General features: G+C 45.0%; 1 protein-coding gene and 1 pseudogene across 5 annotated transcripts; both read right to left on the bottom strand.

The window, feature by feature from the left end:
* Positions 1-4,985: 4,985 nt before the first annotated feature.
* LOC141567588 (non-histone chromosomal protein HMG-14 pseudogene) lies at positions 4,986-8,974 on the bottom strand (annotated as a pseudogene).
* Positions 8,975-9,122: 148 nt separating this feature from the next.
* LOC141567586 (uncharacterized) lies at positions 9,123-18,448 on the bottom strand. 5 transcript variants are annotated; one of them, XM_074315393.1, is made up of 4 exons: positions 18,198-18,441; positions 17,375-17,707; positions 12,441-12,567; positions 9,123-10,930 (listed from the first exon to the last, which is right to left on the bottom strand). In XM_074315393.1, the coding sequence occupies exons 2-4, from the start codon at positions 17,492-17,494 to the stop codon at positions 9,537-9,539; spliced, it is 1,641 nt and encodes a 546-aa protein (XP_074171494.1). In that variant the 5' UTR covers positions 17,495-17,707; positions 18,198-18,441; the 3' UTR covers positions 9,123-9,536. The 5 variants fall into 5 exon arrangements, with proteins under 5 accessions (XP_074171494.1, XP_074171497.1, XP_074171496.1 ...); XM_074315396.1 differs by lacking the exon at positions 17,375-17,707 and adding an exon at positions 13,620-13,658; XM_074315395.1 differs by lacking the exon at positions 18,198-18,441 and adding an exon at positions 13,620-13,658 and having other exon boundaries at positions 17,375-17,448.
* Positions 18,449-18,650: the final 202 nt, after the last annotated feature.

Below are 18,650 nucleotides of genomic sequence, written 5' to 3'. Positions count from 1 at the left end.
AAATTGGGAAAGCAAAAATTATCTCTTACAAGTTAACAGAAAACATGTGTGACATATGTAGTATAGATTTCTCAAAATAAAAAGCACTGCAATAAAGACATAATAAATCCAACTACATTAAAATAAAGGACTCCTATTATCATAATTTATCATAAAAATTGAAATGACAAGCCACATAGTTGAAAAAAATTTTGAGCCTTCTATAACTGTTAAAATTAGCATACAAATAAGTAAATGGTTTAAAAAGTTAATAAATTATCCTACAAGTTAATGAGAAAAAAATCAACTCAAAAAAAGAGTGAAAAACTCTTGTGCGTACACAAGAATTCCAGATGCAAACAAACAACACTTTCTAAAAATGCAAGTTAAAATAAAACCCATCCAACTGGCAAAACTTAGTGAGGTTGACACCCCCAAGTGTTAGCAAAACTGTAGAAATTAGTAAACATCGTAAACTACTAGCGGGTGTATAGATTGGTAAAATTTTGGAAAACAGTTTGGCATTATAAACTTTAAACCATTCACTACTTCTAGAAAAAAATTTATTTTATAGGATAGACAAATGGGTGCTTATAAATACCCCAGAACACATGACAGGTATGGCTACAGCAGCAATGTGTAATAAGTACAGAAAATATAGGCAAAAACATAAACAAAGAAAAGCCTTCACCAAGAAAATACATATAAAGACATTTCATAGAACACGGCACAGACATGAAAGACATGGGTAAAATTAGAATAGATTCTACAAATGAATACACATCCTAATCCTTATCATGATTCCATTCATAGAAAGGTTGAACACAGGAGAAACTAAACTATGCTCATCTGAGTATTTCCCGCATAGTCGGTAAAACTACCATAAAAAGCAAGGAAATGCTTACCTGAAACATCAGAAAAGAGCTTTACTCTGGGGACTGGGATAATGTTTTGGAAGGACTGCACTGGTGGTTTCTGAGGTCCTATTTATATCCCATTTCTTGACCTGGGCAGTAAACAGATATTAATTTTAGAGCTGGTTATTCAGCTGTACATGTAAGTTTTGTGCAATTTTCTTCACTATTTTGAAATTCAGAAAACCCAAATTTGGGGGTGGAGGGGGTTGCGGTAAATAAATATGAGACTTACATTAAGAGAACAGTCATAAGAACAAAACTATGAATTTTTTTATTGGACCATACGCATTGTTATAGCGAAGTTAATTGCCTGTGGCTTCTTTTTTTAAAACTATCGGAGTCACATTGGTTAATAACATTATATAAATTTAAGGTGTACGAACTTTATAATACGGCATCTGTACACTTCATTGTGTGCTCACCACACAATGTCTTCTCTCACCATATATTTGATCCACTTTACACTCTTCGTAGAAATGTTTCTTAATGAAATATATTGGCGTAACAATGGTTAATAACATAAATTTCAGGTGCACTACTTTATAATACGACATGTGTACTCCCCTTGTATGCTCACCACCCAAAGTCCAGTCTCCTTCCGTCACCCTACATTTGACCCCTTTACCCTTTTCGTACTTCCCCCACCCCCTAAACTATGAAATTTTAACACAGAATAGGAAAGAGTTGGATGAGGGCCTGGGGGAGGCAGCATTTACCTGAATCTGACCCTTTAGCGCAGCCACCACACCCGGAACCTGTGGGAGGAACGGGGCGGGGACCCGGGTACCACTGAGCGACAGACTCGCCCCAGAGCAGTGGGCACAGCGTTTTCCTGGTCTGGTTACCTCAGGCGGGCCCAGCGCTCCGAACGTTCTGATCGTTGGACAGATCCAAGTTTGCAAATTAACACCGGAGGAAGACAGCGGAAAGCCCGCCCAGACGCCGTCTTCTCGCACGGAAACGCCTCCGCTGAGCCTTCATTGGCCCAGTGCGGCCGACGCAGTACCTGCCGGGTAATGTAGTTCTCAGCGCCACAGGACTCAGGGAACTGTCCTCAGCACCAAGGCGGAGGGACGCTGTGAAGGGGCTCTGAAGCTCTGAGCAGAGCGCGTGGTTTCACGCCTCTTAAAGGGGACGTACCCAGATTTCTGTGGGATTTAGTCCGTGCTGACCACAGAAATGTACAGAGACGTATCATTTCTGATGTTCTCCAAAGCTACAAAGCCAAATTGGCACATGAGCTACACTGTCACTCAGACACAAAGTGCATTCACCCATAGCTGGGATCTGATGACTGTCTTATTGCTCTTCGAATCCATGTAGACCGGAGCTTTAAAATCAACTGGATGTTTCACCGTTAGGTTGAGGGCAAGAGAGCAAAGACTGCAGACAGGGCCATGGCGGGAAAGGCAGGAGACAAGGCCACTGGATGCAGTACAGAGAAGGGATATGAGACTGCCCGAAGCAGGTGGGCGTAATACGCTGTCTCCGGTTCCAGTTCCCTCAGAAAAAATATACAGCTTAGGAACCGACCCATATTTCTTACTTCCTATCCTGATATGTACTATTCAATTTATTTTTAGATGCTTGGATCTATCTGTAAAGAACAGTGATTTACCACATGCCATTTCCTGCCAGGACAGGTGAGTCTGTGGTCAGTCACAGTATTGGGAAAGGGGGTACCGGAACCCTGACGTAAAGGTTGGATGACATGATCTCCTTTCCTTGCTGGGAGGTAAATATAATTTCACCAGCAATGGCAGTGACTATGCATGGGGAGTTGAGATTATCTCAGAGAAATCTTTGTGAAATGTTGAAATTGCTGAAATCAATGATTAGTTATTCAAAGTTGGTGGCCAAAATAGCTCTTGGCCATGTGAACAAAGTATCTCAGTGAAATTTGAAGGGACACTTAACTCTGAGAAGTGAGGGAATGAAGCTGGTTACACAGGAAACTTGGCTAGCCTGAGGTTACAACTTTCTAAATTGTGATTTATTATTTCAATCATGTTTTAGTACACTGAGCAATACCAGCTTAAAGGAGGACGTAAAGAGAGCAGACAGCTTTGCCAGAATGCCAAAAACGAACAGGACATCTGTAGTATATTTATTCCCTCCTTAACAAATACTCAGTAAGTGCCTACTGCATTCTGGGCACTATTGTGGCTACATGGGATACATCAGGATCCAAGAGTCAAAGATCCCTGCCTTCATGGGGCTTTCATTCCAGTCAAAGGAGATGGACAGTAAATATTAATGACAACACAGTCAATTATGTAATATTCCTATATAAGTAATTTTCAAAACAAGACAGAAAGTTTGGGGTGCTATTAAATAGGGTTATATTTTTGCAATTTAAAACGTTTTTAATAGATTATTAAGGGAAGATCTCAGTAAGACATTAGAGCAAAAATTGAAGGAGGTAAAGGTCTGAGCCTTGTGGATATTTTGGGGAATTAGTTCCAGGAAGAGAAAGTCAGAACAAAGACCCTAAATTCAAATGTTTATTACCTTCCAGTAAAAGCCAAGGGGCCTGGAGCAAGTGCGACCAGGTGAGTGAGCAGAAGTGGAAGGAGATGAGCTGAGGGATGTTCTGGAGCCAGACAGGTAGAGCAAGGCAGACTGTTTTGAAGAGTTTTCATTTTGCTCTAAATGAATTCGGGAGCCGTGACAAAAAAACCTGAATAGAACAGAACCTGTCTATGTTGTTGATGAATTATTGTGACTACTGTGCTGAGGACTGTTAGAAGTTGGGAGACCATTTAGAGACCAGCACTAAAATCCAGGTGGGTGGGATGGTGGCTCCGATTGGGATCAGCAGTGGTGGTGATGAAATGTGGTCAGGTTCTTCTTGTTATGTGTATTTTACCACAATAAAAAATAATGATTTTTTAAAATGCCGTAAGAATTTTCATAACACACAGACATACACTAAAGACACTATTAGGAAAGCTATTCAAATAAAAAGAGAATCTAAAAGATGCTTCGCTGGAAGCTTGTGTAGGAGGTAGGTGGTTCATACATTTTTATTGATTACCACTTCATGCGTACCTGAACTTAAATTTAACTTCTTTAGCTTATCCCAGTTTCCTACATTAAACCACCTTTTTGCACATGGTAACTCTCAGAACGTAAAAGCACCTTTTCTGTTTATAGATGATAAAGTTCTAATACATGACACAGCCTTGCTAACTCTTGGAAAATCACCTGCTATGTCTTTGATTATGACAGAACAGCCAAAGGGAGAACAATCAAATTCACCCAGTCCTATATGACATAATTTACAGCTTTCTGTAATTTTTCAGAGGAACTCAAACCCTATCTGATAGGTTCTATTTCATTTGGAGTTAATCAGTAGAACCCCTTAGCAGCCTGTACAGCTATTTGAAGCAAACAGCCCAGGGAGGCTACAGGAATCCAGAAAACCTCTGGATTTGTTGCTCTGGCAGTGACAACGACTATAGGACATACACAGGTCTGTAGGTCCTGAGGACTGCTGCACACCCTCCTCCCATATAGCCACACTTACTGTGAAATTGATGGGTGCTCCTTTAGAAGGGGCTCATCTACTATAATTTGCTGCTGACTCCTCCACTTCCTACAATCCAATCAGTTTCTGCACAGAATATGGTTCCCACCCTGGGCCTTGTAAGTCTTACATCCATGGACATATAACTACATGATTTTTGACTTCAGGACGCAGACCACCAGGTAGAGCAGGGGAGACAACTATCCCTCAGCAATGCCAGGAATAGGGGACATCCTCTGAGTACAAACGACCCAACATGAGCTGTTGCCAAATGCACTGAAAACTGTCAAGGCAACTGCCTCATGCTCAAGCTGACTACAGAATTACAGTAACCCAGGGCACAAACTTTGGGGCAGAAGTCCTGTAAACTTTCCCAGGGGACCTCGTGCAGCAATATAAACTGAGCCAAATTTAGACTGAGAGCTGTTCTTTATCCTCCTATTTCCTCTGAAACACACACAGTAGAGGGTCCAACAAAACCCATTCACCCTTTCATTCTGGCAGAGTCCAATTCTATTCTCAGCCACAGCACACAGTGAATAGAAGCCTAAGAAACTAAATGTAGTTTAAGCAATAAGACCTTTATTATTACAAAAGCCAGTGGGGTGAGCGGGGAGTTCCCACATGAGAGGACCTGGAGACTGGAAAAATCCATTACAAGTCACATGAGACAATAATGCCCTCAAAGAAGGGAAACCTCTGTAAGCTGTCAGCTGAAGCCAGTTTGAGTCCTTTTGTCCAAAACTGGGTGATGTTCACACCCAAACCAGGTGGGGGGAGGAAAGGAGACCTTGCCAAAATGGCTCAAATGCCTTGAAAAGACTCTAAATAAAGCAAAAGGGCAGAGCAGTCTGCTCCCCCTGAGCATTTCAGAGACTAAGGTGACAGATACAGTGGCTCCCTGCCAGCTAACAGACGGAGGATGGCCTCTGTAATAGATACGGGCAGTGACAGAACTCCAGCAAAGGCCACAGGCAGGTCTGAAAGTACAACACAGTTCACGAAAGCTTCCCACACACCTGGCACTTTAATCAGCTGTTCTAGAAGGGAAACTGACAGTCTACTTGTCAGGGCTTCAAAACTGGGTCAAACTACTATTTAAAATTTTTAAAAAAGTATATATCAAATGCTGTGGTACTGGCATAGAGACATATAAAAGAATGAAATAAAAGAGCCCAGAAACAAACCCTCACATACATACTCAGATTTTTTACAAGCGTGCAAAGACCATTCAATTGAAAATGAGCCTTTTCTGTAGATGGTGTTAAGAAAACTGGATACCCACATGCAAAAGAATGAACTTACACGCTTGCCTTATGTGATTAAAAAAAAGAAAGAACTTAAAATGGGTTAAAGGCCTAAAATGTTAAGACCTAAACATACTATAATAATAATCTTAAAATAAATATAGGAAAATAGCTTCATGACATTGGATTTAGCAATAATTTCTTAGACATGATACAAAGGCACGGACGACAAAAATTAAAATTGGACTATGTTGAAATTTAAAACTTCTGTGCAAAAAAGGACTAAATGAACAGTGAAAAGGCAACCCTCAGAATGGGAGAAAATATTTGCAAATCATGTATCTGATAAGAGGTCAACATCCACAATATATAAAGAACTCCTACATCTAAATATTAATAACAACAGCAAAAACTGATTAAAAAATGGGCAAAGACTTGAAAAAGACATTTTCCCAAAGAACATATACAAACAGCCATCAAGCAGATGAAAAAATGCTCAACATCATTAATCCTTAGGGAAACGCAAATCAAAACCACGATGAAATAACACCTCATCTCTCTGATGGTGTTTTTTGTTTTGTTTTTTCAGTTTCATGTGTACGAAACACTATAAATAGACATGTATCATTTATACCCCTCACAAAGTGATAACCCACCTCCCCCAATCTACTACCCTTCTGACATCGCATACAGCCATTACATTTCCACTGTCTCTATTCCTTATGCTGTACTCCACTTCAACTATATAAAATTATAGTTGACATTATTCAGCTTCAGCTTCAGGTGTACAGTGCAGTGATCAGGCATCTACAGCATCCCTGAAGTGGTCTCCCTAATAAGACAAGTGTCCATCGGATACCCTACAAGATCTTTACATTATTGATTACTTTCTCCAAATTAACTTTCGTAACCCCGTGGCCATCTTGTGGTTACTGACTATGCTTTTTAATCCCCTCACCTTCCCCCTTATCCCCATCCCCGCTCCCATCTAGCAACCCTCAGTTTTTCCTCTATGTCCCTGAGACTGTTTCTGATTAGTTCGTTCATTTATCCTATTCTTTAGATTCCACATATAAGTGAGATCATATGGTATTTGTCTTTCTCTGTCTGACTTATTTCACTTAGCATAACGTTCTCTAGGTCCATCCATATCATTGCAAATGGTAAAATTTTGTTCTTCTTTATGGCTGCATAATACTCCATTGTATAAATGTACCAAGTTTCTTAATCTAGTCGTCTACCAATGGGCATTTCGGTTGTTTCCGTGTCTTGGCTATTGTGAATAGTGCTGCAATAAACATGGGAGTGCATCGATTTTTTTCGAATTAGCATTTTGGAATTCTCCAGATACCCAAGAGTGGAATTGCTGGGTCATAAGGTAGTTCCATTTTCAATTTTTTGAGATACCTTCATACTATTTTCCATAGTGGCTGCACCAACCTGCAATCCCACCAACAGTTCACAAGGGTTCCCTTTTCTCCACATTCTCACCAGCACTTGTTTGTTGATTTATTGATGATAGGCATTCTGACCAGAGTGAGGCTGTGTCTCATTGTGTTGTGTTTTTTTTTCATAACCGAGATTTTATTGGTTGTTTTGAGAATAAGTACACAGACATTTCAAATTTGTACACAATTCTTAACGTACGTACCAAAAACCTAAAAAGTCATGTAGTTGTGATTCTTTTCTAAAGTTATTCGTGACTTTCCAGCTTACAATTTGGAAGCTAATTTTCCTTAATAGAATATCAAGTACCAATATCTTCAAATGTTGATACACTGTTACATCAAAAGTCCCACTGATACACAATTTAATATCATATATACTACATACTCAAATTTTCGATCTTTCACAGCACATTAACAAAATGACTAGGAAAACTGGACTACCACGACCAAAAATGGTACAGAGTGCACAAAATCCTGACAGGGAGAGTCAGGATCAAGGAGTGGTTTTGTTTAGGAAACAAGTCTACCAAAAACGGAAATAGAATTCAAAATGTTCAAGACCTATTAAATGCACAACTGACTCTAAATGGCCACTTAATATGCTCTGTGTATTATAGGATATAAAAACTACCCCCATCTATGGAATGTTAAGCTGACACCCAAGACAATCAAAGCTTCCCATATTCAATATCCCACTATTTTCTGGTTGTACCAAAAAATAAACAACCAGCAAATGATTTCACCTCTTAAAAAAAAGCATTTACACTTAAAAAATGGGATGAGGTGGAATTCCCTCCTTAAAAATGTTTCTAGAGCTACTAAAAAACTTGCATTTACAAAATAGTTGATAAAAATATTCCTCTGGATTGTACAAGAAGGGAGACAGGGACCACTGATAAGACATGGTATGATACTAATCAGACTTGGCTTCTTTCTCTCCTGCTGCATCAGAGGCTGGACTCGCCTCCATTTTAGTTTCTCCGTTTTCTGCAGGTAAATCTTCTTTAGTTTCTTGGTTAGCCACTTCGGCCTGCTTTCCCTTTGCTCCCCTTTTTCCTTTTGTTTGCACTTTTTTGTCTGCAGATTTATCCTTTCCTGACGCCTTTTTGGGCTTCGTTTCCACTTTTGCAGGAGGAGGTTTAGCTGACAACCTCGCCGACCTCCTCTTGGGCTCCTCCTTCGCGGCCCCCTCGGCGGAGCTGACCTTCCTCTTGGGCATCGTGGCAGCGGGGCGGGCGCGTGCTGGAAGCCTGCGGACCGCAGCGCGCCGAGAGCCTTTGCGAAGCTGGGCTGCTTGGCAGCTGCCGCTCCTCCCGCGCCCGAGCTGCTGGGACTCGCGATGGGTCATTGTGTTTTTATTTGCATTTCACTAATGATTAGTGAGGCCGAGCATTTTTTCATATGTCTGTTTGCTATCTGTATGTCCTCTTTAGAAAAATGTCTCTTCATGTCCTCTGCCCATTTTTCAATTGGATTGTTTGTTTTTTTGGTGTTAAGTTGACTGAGTTTTTTTTAAATAAATTTTGGATATTAACCCCTTATCAGATATATCATTTCCCATTCAGTAGGATCCCTTTTTGTTTTATTGATGGTTTCCTTAGCTGTGAAAAAACTTTTTAGTTTGACATAATCCCATGTTTATTTTTCCTCTTACTTCCCTTGCCCAAGGAGATACAGGATAGTGTTATAAAAAATAAAACAAGAAAATAAAAAGTGCTGGGGAGGGTGTAGAGAAATTGGAACCCTTAAGGACTGTTGGTGGGAATGTAAAATGGTACAGCTACTATGGAAGACAGCCCCTCATTCCTCAAAAAAATTAAAAATTTAATTACCATGTGATCCAACAATTCCACTTCTGGAGGCATTCCTAAAAAAAATTCAAAGGAGGGCCTCGAAGAAATATTTGTGCAATCATGATTATAACATTATTCACAGTAGCCATAAGGTGGAAGCCACCTAATGTCTACTGATGGATGAATGGATAAAGAAAACGTGACACACATATAAAATGCCATATTATTTACCTAGTTAGAGGAAGGAGATTCCGACACATGCTACAACATGGGATGAACCTTGAGGAAATTATGCTAAGTGAAATAAGCCAGTCACAAAAGGAGAAAAACTATGATTCTTCTCGTATATACCCAGAGTGGACAAATTCATAGACAGAAAGCACAATGATGGTTCTCAGGGGTAAGGGAGGGGGCAATGAGGAGTTGCTGTTTAATGAGTGTAGTTTCAATTTTATAAGATAAAAAAGATTTCTGGATATTTGTCGCACAAAAATGTCAGTGTATTATTACTACTGAACCTTACCCTTATAGTTAAGATTGTAAATTTTATGTTACACGTATTTTAAGATACAACAACAAAAAAAGAAAAACCCAAACTACATAGCAGTAGTTCCCGTGCTAAATCAGAGCAGACTTTTCTTTGAAGACTTTTCCAGTTTGCAATACTCTTTAGTGTGAACTTCTTGGTGTCGAACGAGGTGGGAGTTCTGCCTAAAGCCTCTCCCACAGTTGATGCACTCATAAGGCCTTTCCCCAGTATGAATTCTCCGATGTTTAATGAGGCTGGAGTTGTATCTAAAGGACTTCCCACATTCACTGCACTCGTAAGGCTTTTCTCCAGTGTGAACTCTCTGATGAATAATGAGAGTGGAACCATCCATAAAGAATTTCCCACATTGACTACATTTATACGTTTTTTCTCTGGTGTGAATATTTTGGTGCCGAATGAGGTGGGAGTTTTGGCTAAAGAGTCTACCACATACGCTGCACTCATAAGGCTTCTCCCCAGTGTGGTTTCTCCGATGTCTAATGTGATTTGAGTTGTGCCTAAAGAGTTTCCCACACTCACTACACTCATAAGGCCTCTCTCCAGTGTGAGCTTTCTGATGTCTCTCAAGCGTGAAGCGGTACCTAAAGAATTTTCCACATTTGCTGCACTCAAAACGCCTTCCCCTGGTGTGAACTCTCTGGTGAATAATAAGTGTAGAGATGTCCACAAGAAATTTCCCACACACGTTGCACTCATATGGCCTTTCTCCAGTGTGAACTCTTTGATGTCTTTTGAGTGTGAAGCTATACCTAAACAACTTCCCACATTCACTGCATTTATATGGCTTTTCTCCAGTGTGAACTCTCTGATGAATAATGAGCATGGAGCTGTCTTTAATACATTTCCCACACTGGCTGCACTCGTAACGCATTGGCCTAGAGTGAACTGTCTGGTGGTCAATGAGGCCAGACCACTGAGTAAAGAACCTCCTACATGCAAGATGATCACAGAGGCTTGTTCCACTGTGGATTTTCCGGTGCTCAACAAGCATGTGTTTGTGGCTAAAGGCTTTCCCACATTCATCACACTTGTAGTCATTTTCATTTTGCCCACTTTCAAGGGTCTCTCTGCCCTCAGTGTTGTGTGGCTTCCTTCCGTTGTGAGGGGCCTGGTGCTGGGGGAGGTCTGTGCTAGACAGGAAGTCCGTCCCACTCTCCATGCATAGGAGGGTTCCCGCTGCAGTGTGAGTGCTGCAGGTCCTCCCCACATCCCATCTAGGCAGTTCCTTTCTATTCTGCTCCTTATGGTACTGGGAGAGATGTGCTACACATATGTCCACCTCTTGCTGAGGGTGTGTTCTTCTGGGTTCAGCCAGGCGCAAAACGTCTTGTAAAAGTGGGCCACACATCTCACAAGGCTGGGCCCTGTGGGTGGACAGATCTGGCTTTGGAGTCCTGACCTGTGACTCTCCCACAGAATCACCTTGCTCAGAAGGGGCCGCCTCATCCTGGGCTCCATGACACCAGCCTGTAAGCAGAGAAATGCCGGTGAAGTGCACATCGACTGTGGTAGGAGGGGGCAGCCCCATCACAAATGAGTGTCAGACACACCACGAGTAAGCCCATGGGACTGCTGACAGAAAAGGCGGCTAGAGCCAGAGAGAGGAAGGCCTGTTGTGCAGAGCTGGGTGGGAGACCCCTGACGATGAGAAAGGACCCAAGGCAGGGGTACAGTGCATGGAGCAGAGGCAGGGTCTCCAAATCACTCCTCTGCAAATGGCTTTCAACAAGGCCTGGCTGCTGGTGACTGGTGAGCACTGCATAGCAGGTTGTGTCCAGACCCAGAAATGTCTGATTGCAACACAATTGCTGGTATTCAAGGGCTATTTAAGGATATGTGCAGACATCACTACACCTTAAGTGAATGGGTAAGAGCTGGGACCCGAAGTTAGAGTCAAAATAACAACGGGCAAGAAAAGGCAGAAATGAGTTGTGGCCTCTGTCCCTCGTGTCATACAAGGGTGGACACAGGACCAATGTCCAGAGTGACTGGAAATCATCTCTGACAGCTCTCCATTTCCCAGCTCCCAAATACCAGGAACACATTCCTCTGAGCCTCTCCTGACATTGCAAAGTAATATCCACCTGTCAGGCACCCAGCACCCTCCTCATTGCTCAAACTGAGTAACTACTTGGACCTTGAAGAGGCCAGACCACAGGGGAAGACAGAAAAAGGGAGTGGACAAAACACACCCCAAGTGAGCCACCCCATAACAGCCAACATTCTACAATTACAGGAAGTTCAGAGGAGGGCCTTTAAAAACACAATCCAGTGGTCCCCACTGATGAAACAGGTAAAGAGTTAACAGGAATGAGCTTGTGAGTTAACAGGAACGAGCTTAAGAATTAAGCGCTGAGCTCTGAATCCCCTGGCTGGCTACAGAAACGGAACGGTTCCCCAGGGAAGCCAACTGTAATGCCAATGCCCTGCAGCTGACAAGCCCCCTACATCCTGCATAGAAAAATATAAAGCCTCAGCTAAACAGAAACCCACAGCAGCTGTCTACTCCAGACTCTGCCCCCGGCAACTCTTCTGCTGGTGCTTCTCTTCTTAAACAAATTTTCTAACTTCTATTCCGTTGTGCCTTATAAATTGTTTCACAACCCGCCAGTCACCACAACACCCACAAGTAGTGATGACAGTAGTGGCATAGACAGACCTCAAAGCATGTCAGCAAGTGCCAGCATCTAAGCTGAGTGACCCAAGCAGGGACAGGCAGGTATGAGGGCAGGTCTCAGACAAGCTTCAAGATTTCCGACTCCTGAGCCCTGTCTTGCAAGTACTCAGAGCAGCCGGGACGGGCTGCTTGGGGACAGCGAGTACAGTGCACACGGCCCGGCCATGGCAGCAACAACACACATGCCAGGAAAGGAAGTAGTGCCCACCAGAGTCTCATTGTGGGAAGGACAGAGCTGCCCCTGAAAAGAGGGAAAACAATGCCCAGCCCAGGACCCTGGGGTAGGTGTGAGGGCCTTACCTATGGCAGATAGAAGTGCGACGTTCTCCGTCATCACATGGTGGTACAGGGATCTCTGAGCTTCATCAAGGAGTTCCCACTCCTCCTGGGAGAAATGTACGGCCACGTCCTCAAAGACCACACGGCCCTGCCAAAGTGGGGACAATTTAGTCCATGAGCAGCTTCTTGTTCTGTGTTTCCTTCAATTCCGCATTTGTCTCCTTGCCACCCATTAATTACAGAACCAAACTAACGGCCAAATCTGTTTATCTCTCCCCTGTGATCCAGAGCCCAGTCTGAATCACCTCAATGAACTCTCGCACATCAAGTGGATAGTTCCCCTGCCCCAAATCAGCCCAGGATGAAGGATCAGACAACTAGGGACAGCCTCTGCCCCCCAGGTACACTACAATTATACAAACTAGCCATCCCTAAGCTTTTCATCCCACCCTCCCTGCATTGCCCTTGGAAAGTCCAATAAAGGCTCTGACCTCAGGTTTCCCTCTACTCGTGCTTCCCCATGTGGCCCTGTATTATATGGTGTGCCTCTCCTCTCAGGAAATGTAAGTAGGGCTGGCCCGGTGGCTCAGGTTGTTGGAGCGCTGTGCTCCTAACTCAGAGGTCGCTGGTTGTTTTCCCACCTGGACCAGTGAGCTACGCCCGCTACAGCTAAGATTGTGAATAATAGCTCTCCCTGGAGCTGGGCTACAGTGAACAGCCAGGGGTTGGCGTGAGCTACTGGGGCAGCTGAGTGCTGCCATGGGCTGCTGTGTGCTGCCGTGGGCTACTGTGTGATGCCATGAGCACGACTGGCTGGCAGCCATCGTGAGCGGCTGGCAGCCGGCGAGAGCTGCGTGAGCTGCTGTGAGCAGCCAACCTACAACTGGTGACCGACTGCCTCAGATGGGGGAGTGCAAGGCTCATAATACCAGCATAATACTAGGGAGCTGTGTCCTACAACCGGACTGAGAGACAATGGCTTAAACCAGAGTGGGGGGGGGGAGGTGGAAGAAAGGAAGTAATAAAAACTTTCTTTCACTGTCACTGGCCTCTCTGTGTCCTCACTTACTCATTGATTGTGCATAAATTAAAACCCCATAGGTACTGTCACTCATACACTTCTCTCCAGCACCATCAGCCCTTCCCCCACACATCCCTCCTGCTGATCCTCTTCCCGACTTCCCGATGTGGAACACTTACCAGGTGCTGGGGGCACCTGTGTCTCCTCTCTCAATAGCACTGAGTCCAGCACACAGCATGAAACAGGTGGGGGAGGGGGCAGAAAAGTGCCATCTTAGGCTCTGGCCTGGTATATGGGATCCCAGCCCTCTCCTGTCAGCCAGTTTCCCTAGGGTCTCCCAGATCTTGCCTCTCAGACAACCAAACTCAGTCTCATCATTCCACCCTAAGGGCCAGTGCCAGGGCCCAGGGCCAACCACTCACCCTTCTCACCTGCACATCACTGTTTGGACTGCCCTCCCTCACGACTCTGAACCCTGCACAGTGACAACTCCACAGACACGCCAGCCCATGCCACTGGCATTTCCTTCACCTCCTAACAGGCCACTCTGCATGTGGAAACCAGTTGTGCACGGCCAGTGCAAGCAGCATCTTAATCCGCCCTGGTTTGGCCCCAGGACAGCATTCCCCCAGGACCAGAGAGCATGGACCTCTCATTTGCACATCTCCCCACCTAACCCTGTTTCCTGCTTTAACCCAGCCACAGAAACCTACATGAGGATCCCAAGGTTCCCGGCCCTCTCCCACTTCTGAGGCCGTCCCTGACTCCCCACTTCCATCTCACTCTCCATATGAGAAAATGTGGGCAGCTCTGTGTAAAACACATCCAGAAGCCACCACTCTACTCTATCTCCACAGCCACTCTTGTCCAGCCAACAGCAGCATGCACCTGCACTGGGGCAGCGACCCCCTTTACCCCCACCATCTATCTTCTACTCTGTAGCCTGAAGGAGTCTGTTAAAACCTGGATCAGATGACCTCCCTCCTCTGCTCCAAACCTTCCCTGTTTCCACTGTCCTCATATTAGAGGCTGGGAACCAAAGGCTGTCATTCTGGGCCTGGTCCCTGCATGCTCCAACCTCCCGTCACCCCACTCCCTATCCCATCCAATGTAACAGGAATTTTCAATTTCCTAAACACCCCCAGATAGTTCTCACCTGCTAGTATCTGAACATTCTGGATCCTGCACCCTGCATGCACATCACATCTTACCCATCAGCTGTCCAAAATGGAACTGATCCATATAACCCAGGACTGAATTCAGGATCCTGGGTTTTGTGGAACCACAGGGTTTTCAGACACAAGAAAAGGAGGATAGGTGCAGAGTCTCAGGACACCACCATTCCATTCCCTACATTGGGGTACCTAAGACATCGGGGTGATAACTAGGGTGGGTGGGAGCCTGGGAACTCTCTACTCATCCCTGCTGGGTCCATAAGCATTTCTGTCACTGCCATGGGACCCAGTGGGAAGAGGAAGGCCATGAGAAATGGAAAGCCGTGTTAGGATCCGATAAGCTGCCTGGACCATTACCCCTGCCCTGCCCTAGAGCAAAGCGACCTCAGCCTGATGGTCGAAGCTCAGCTCCTCAGACCTCAGTGCTGCCTCTTACCAGCTGGGTGACACTGGAGAAGGACTGAATCTCCCTGAGCCTCAATGCTCTCATCTGTAAAATGGGCATTAGAATGCTTTCAACTCATAGGGCAGATAGTGATATCAAACATAAAGAGTAAACACGATGTATCAGCTGTACTGTCCACACGACCAATGGTTCTGTATATGTGTTGAGTGCAAATGAAGTAGTAGGGTTTTGAAAATTTGGGCATGTATTTTTTCCACCTTTTAAGGTTTTCAGAGGATATGATATATAAAACTTTACATCATAAGCAAATACTTAAAGATAAATTAACATTCAGACAAATTATTAAGTATTTAGATAAATGCAACTAATTCAATAGATTCATTTCTAACTGTCTACCTATGTGTACATACGAGGTTTGATAAGTTCACGAACTCATCCTAGAAAAAGTGCTACCTACCTCATTGCTGAATATCACTACAGTCACCTTCGAAGTACTCCCTTTAGGAAGCTATGCACCAACACTAGCGTCTAGTCCAACCTTCAAAGCAATTCTGGAACTTTTTTTCTGGAATGGCCATCAGAGCTGTCGTCATACTACCCTTGAGGTCTTGAACGCCATCAAAATGCCTTCTTTTCAATATTTCCTTTATCTTCAGAAGTCATGGGGGCCAGATCAAGTGAGTAGGGAGGGTGTTCCAATAGTTATTTGTTTACTGACTAAAAACTCCCTCACAGACAGTGCCATGTGAGCTGGTACACTGTCGTGATGCAAAAGTCATGAATTCTTAGTGAAAAGTTCAGGTTGTCTAACTTTCTCACACAGCTTTTTCAGCACTTCCAAATTGTAAACTTGGTTAACTGTTTGTCCAATTGGTACAAATTCACAATGAATAATCCCTTTGCTATCAAAAAAGGTTAGCAATATCGCTGCAACAAGTTTGCAAACTTAATTGTCACGCCTCGTATTTAGAGGGATGCTGGTTCATTCATGTTTAAGTCAATAACTGCTTTATATGAGCTTAAGTTAATAAGTTGCAGGGAGGGACTGGGCAGGCAGGTCAGCTACCAGTCCTTTCAGCAACCAGGCCTGCCTGCAACATAATCCTCTGAGGGGAGCGTGCAGGGACCCAATGACTGGACAGTGGATCACCCCTCTGGCTCTGAGGGCTGGAGGAGGTGAGGCAGCAGTGCCCTGGTATGGGACCCAACAGCTCCACTAGCCCAGGTGACTCCTGTCTTGTTCCACAGGGAGTGGTCTTGAGGTTCTGCTTAGCCTAAACTGGGGAGAATCTATACCAACTCGCACCTCAGCCTCCACCGAGGTCAGCTCCTTACTCCATCTGGACCTCTCTTCCTACAAACACAGGCCAGAAGTCATTCCACACCAGGACCGCTCCTCTCTGAAGAGGCATCAGGGATGCACACCCACCTGCGCCCTGCCCTCTAGTCTGAGGCATCCCCTACCTCACCACAGAGCCCATCTGAAAATAACAACTTTAAGATGCTCCTTCTTTAATCTGATCCCCAGACTACATCCTGGTCCAGTCCAGCACCCCTTACCCTTTTGAAAGGTGCAGACCAGCCACCTTCCCAGGCCTCCAGATCTTTATGTCCATCTGCCTATGTGAGGTCTCGATCTCTGACATCTCCATCTGGAGACATCTCAGAATCACCATGTCCAAATACAACTCATGATGGTCTCCCTGAATCCTGTTCACTGCGCTAACTTCCTCGTCTCCATTCCTTAAATGTTTAGGTAAAAAATTTGGGATGGCCTTTCACTCACTACTTTTGCTCACAGACACATGTGATGCAGCAGGAAATCCTGGTGACTCTATCTTTATGATCTATAGAAACTCTTGTCACATCTCTCCTCCACTGTCACTCCTCCTGTCCAGCCCCTCCCATAATTCTCTTGGAGTCCACTGCCCTGTCATCCTTAGCATCTTCCTGTCTCCATTTCCCATCCCCCTTTTAACAACTTTAAACTTCAAATCCCGATATGCACCTAAATTAGGTTCCATGACCCAATACCAACATACGGGGGGGGGGGGGGGAGTGACTTCCCAAACAACGCCAAGCAATTCTCGGACACCAGCAGGGTTGTCAAAGGATTCAACTCAATTCTAACGGTGTGCACCCAGAGATGGCATCAGATTCACGGATTAAGTCCTACAACACTTCAGTCCTATAACACTACCCCTTCAGATGCCAGTCACAAGTCCAGGTTGATAACCTGTATTTCTGGCCCATTAGCTATAAATCAGAGGTTCCCAACACCATCTCCTTGCGTTCAATTAATTTACTAGAACCGTTCACAGAACTCAGAGAAACATTTTACTTACTAACTTACCAGTTTATTATAAAAAACGATATAACCCAGGATCATCCAAATGGAAGAAATGCACAAGGCAAAGTATGGGGAAGAAACCCGGAGCTGCCACGGCCACTCCAGGTTCACCACTCTCCCCATATCGCCACCTCTTCACCAACTCAGAATCTGTCCTTATGGGTTTCCATGGAGGCTTCATTACATGGGCCTGGTTGTTTAAATCACTGCCGTTGGCAACTGATTTAACCTTCAGCCCCTCTCCACTCTAGGGAGGTGGGGTGGAGTGGGAATTAAAATTCCAATCTTCTAATCATATGGTCGATTCTCCTGACAATCAGCCACCATCCTCAGGTGCTTCAGGGAAGAAAAAAAAAATCACCTCATTCACAGTACAAAAGACACCTTTATTACTCTCAACACCTAGGAAATTCCAAGGATTTTGGAAGCAGTGAGCCAGACCTGTGGTGAAGACCAAGTATATACGAGGAATACATTCTGGTCATCTAAATGACCAAATACATATTTCTTATAAATCACAATATCGCAGCCCCTCTCTTCCTCTACAACGTTCCATGGCTTCCAGAAACTCAGGTCGCCACCCAGGTGACACGCCTGGCCCTGTGTCCCCTGGAGACACAGACCCGAGGTCTCCCCAGTGCTGCCGACCCAGCAGCTCCTGCAGCCTGTGCACAGGCCGCCCCTGAGGGAACCCTCCCACCTCATCACACGGCCGACACCGGGGCCTGACTGCAGGAAACCAATCGGTTCCCCTCCACCCGGGCTCCGCTCTCGAAAGTGGGAGCCGGTGGGGGGGGGGGTGAGGCCCGGGGTACGCAGCACCCACCTGGGTCGGGCTCATCGGCACGGGCCCCAGCCACAGACCCGTGGGAAGAGCGGGACCAGAGCTGGCGACCGGGGGGGAACAGGACGCCGCCGTCACCGACGGGCTCAGTCGGGCCTCACAACCGCCTCAGGGAAGCGGGGACACACCTCTTCTCCCTCTTTGTCTCCTCGGTCCCGCCCCAGAGCTCCGCCGCCCTTAGGAAACAGAGAAGAACCCTAAGAACCGCCCAAACGCCCCTACAGAGAGAAAGCCTCCGGAAGTACCGCCCCCACGTGCGTGTAGGCACGTAAACGTCTCTATGCTAAACCCTCATTGGCTCATCCCGCCTCATCCCTTGCCGCAGAGCCTTCTGGGTAGCGTAGTTTTCCAGCTAGTACCCACTCTGGCAGCAACTGTTTTTCCAGACTTTGGGGATAAAGACCAACGCACAACTTGAGGAGCTCTGGGAAGTGG

This window comes from Rhinolophus sinicus, linkage group LG11, assembly GCF_036562045.2.
Source record: "Rhinolophus sinicus isolate RSC01 linkage group LG11, ASM3656204v1, whole genome shotgun sequence".
Taxonomy (NCBI): domain Eukaryota; kingdom Metazoa; phylum Chordata; class Mammalia; order Chiroptera; family Rhinolophidae; genus Rhinolophus; species Rhinolophus sinicus.
This window is presented reverse-complemented; position numbering and strand designations above follow the sequence as displayed.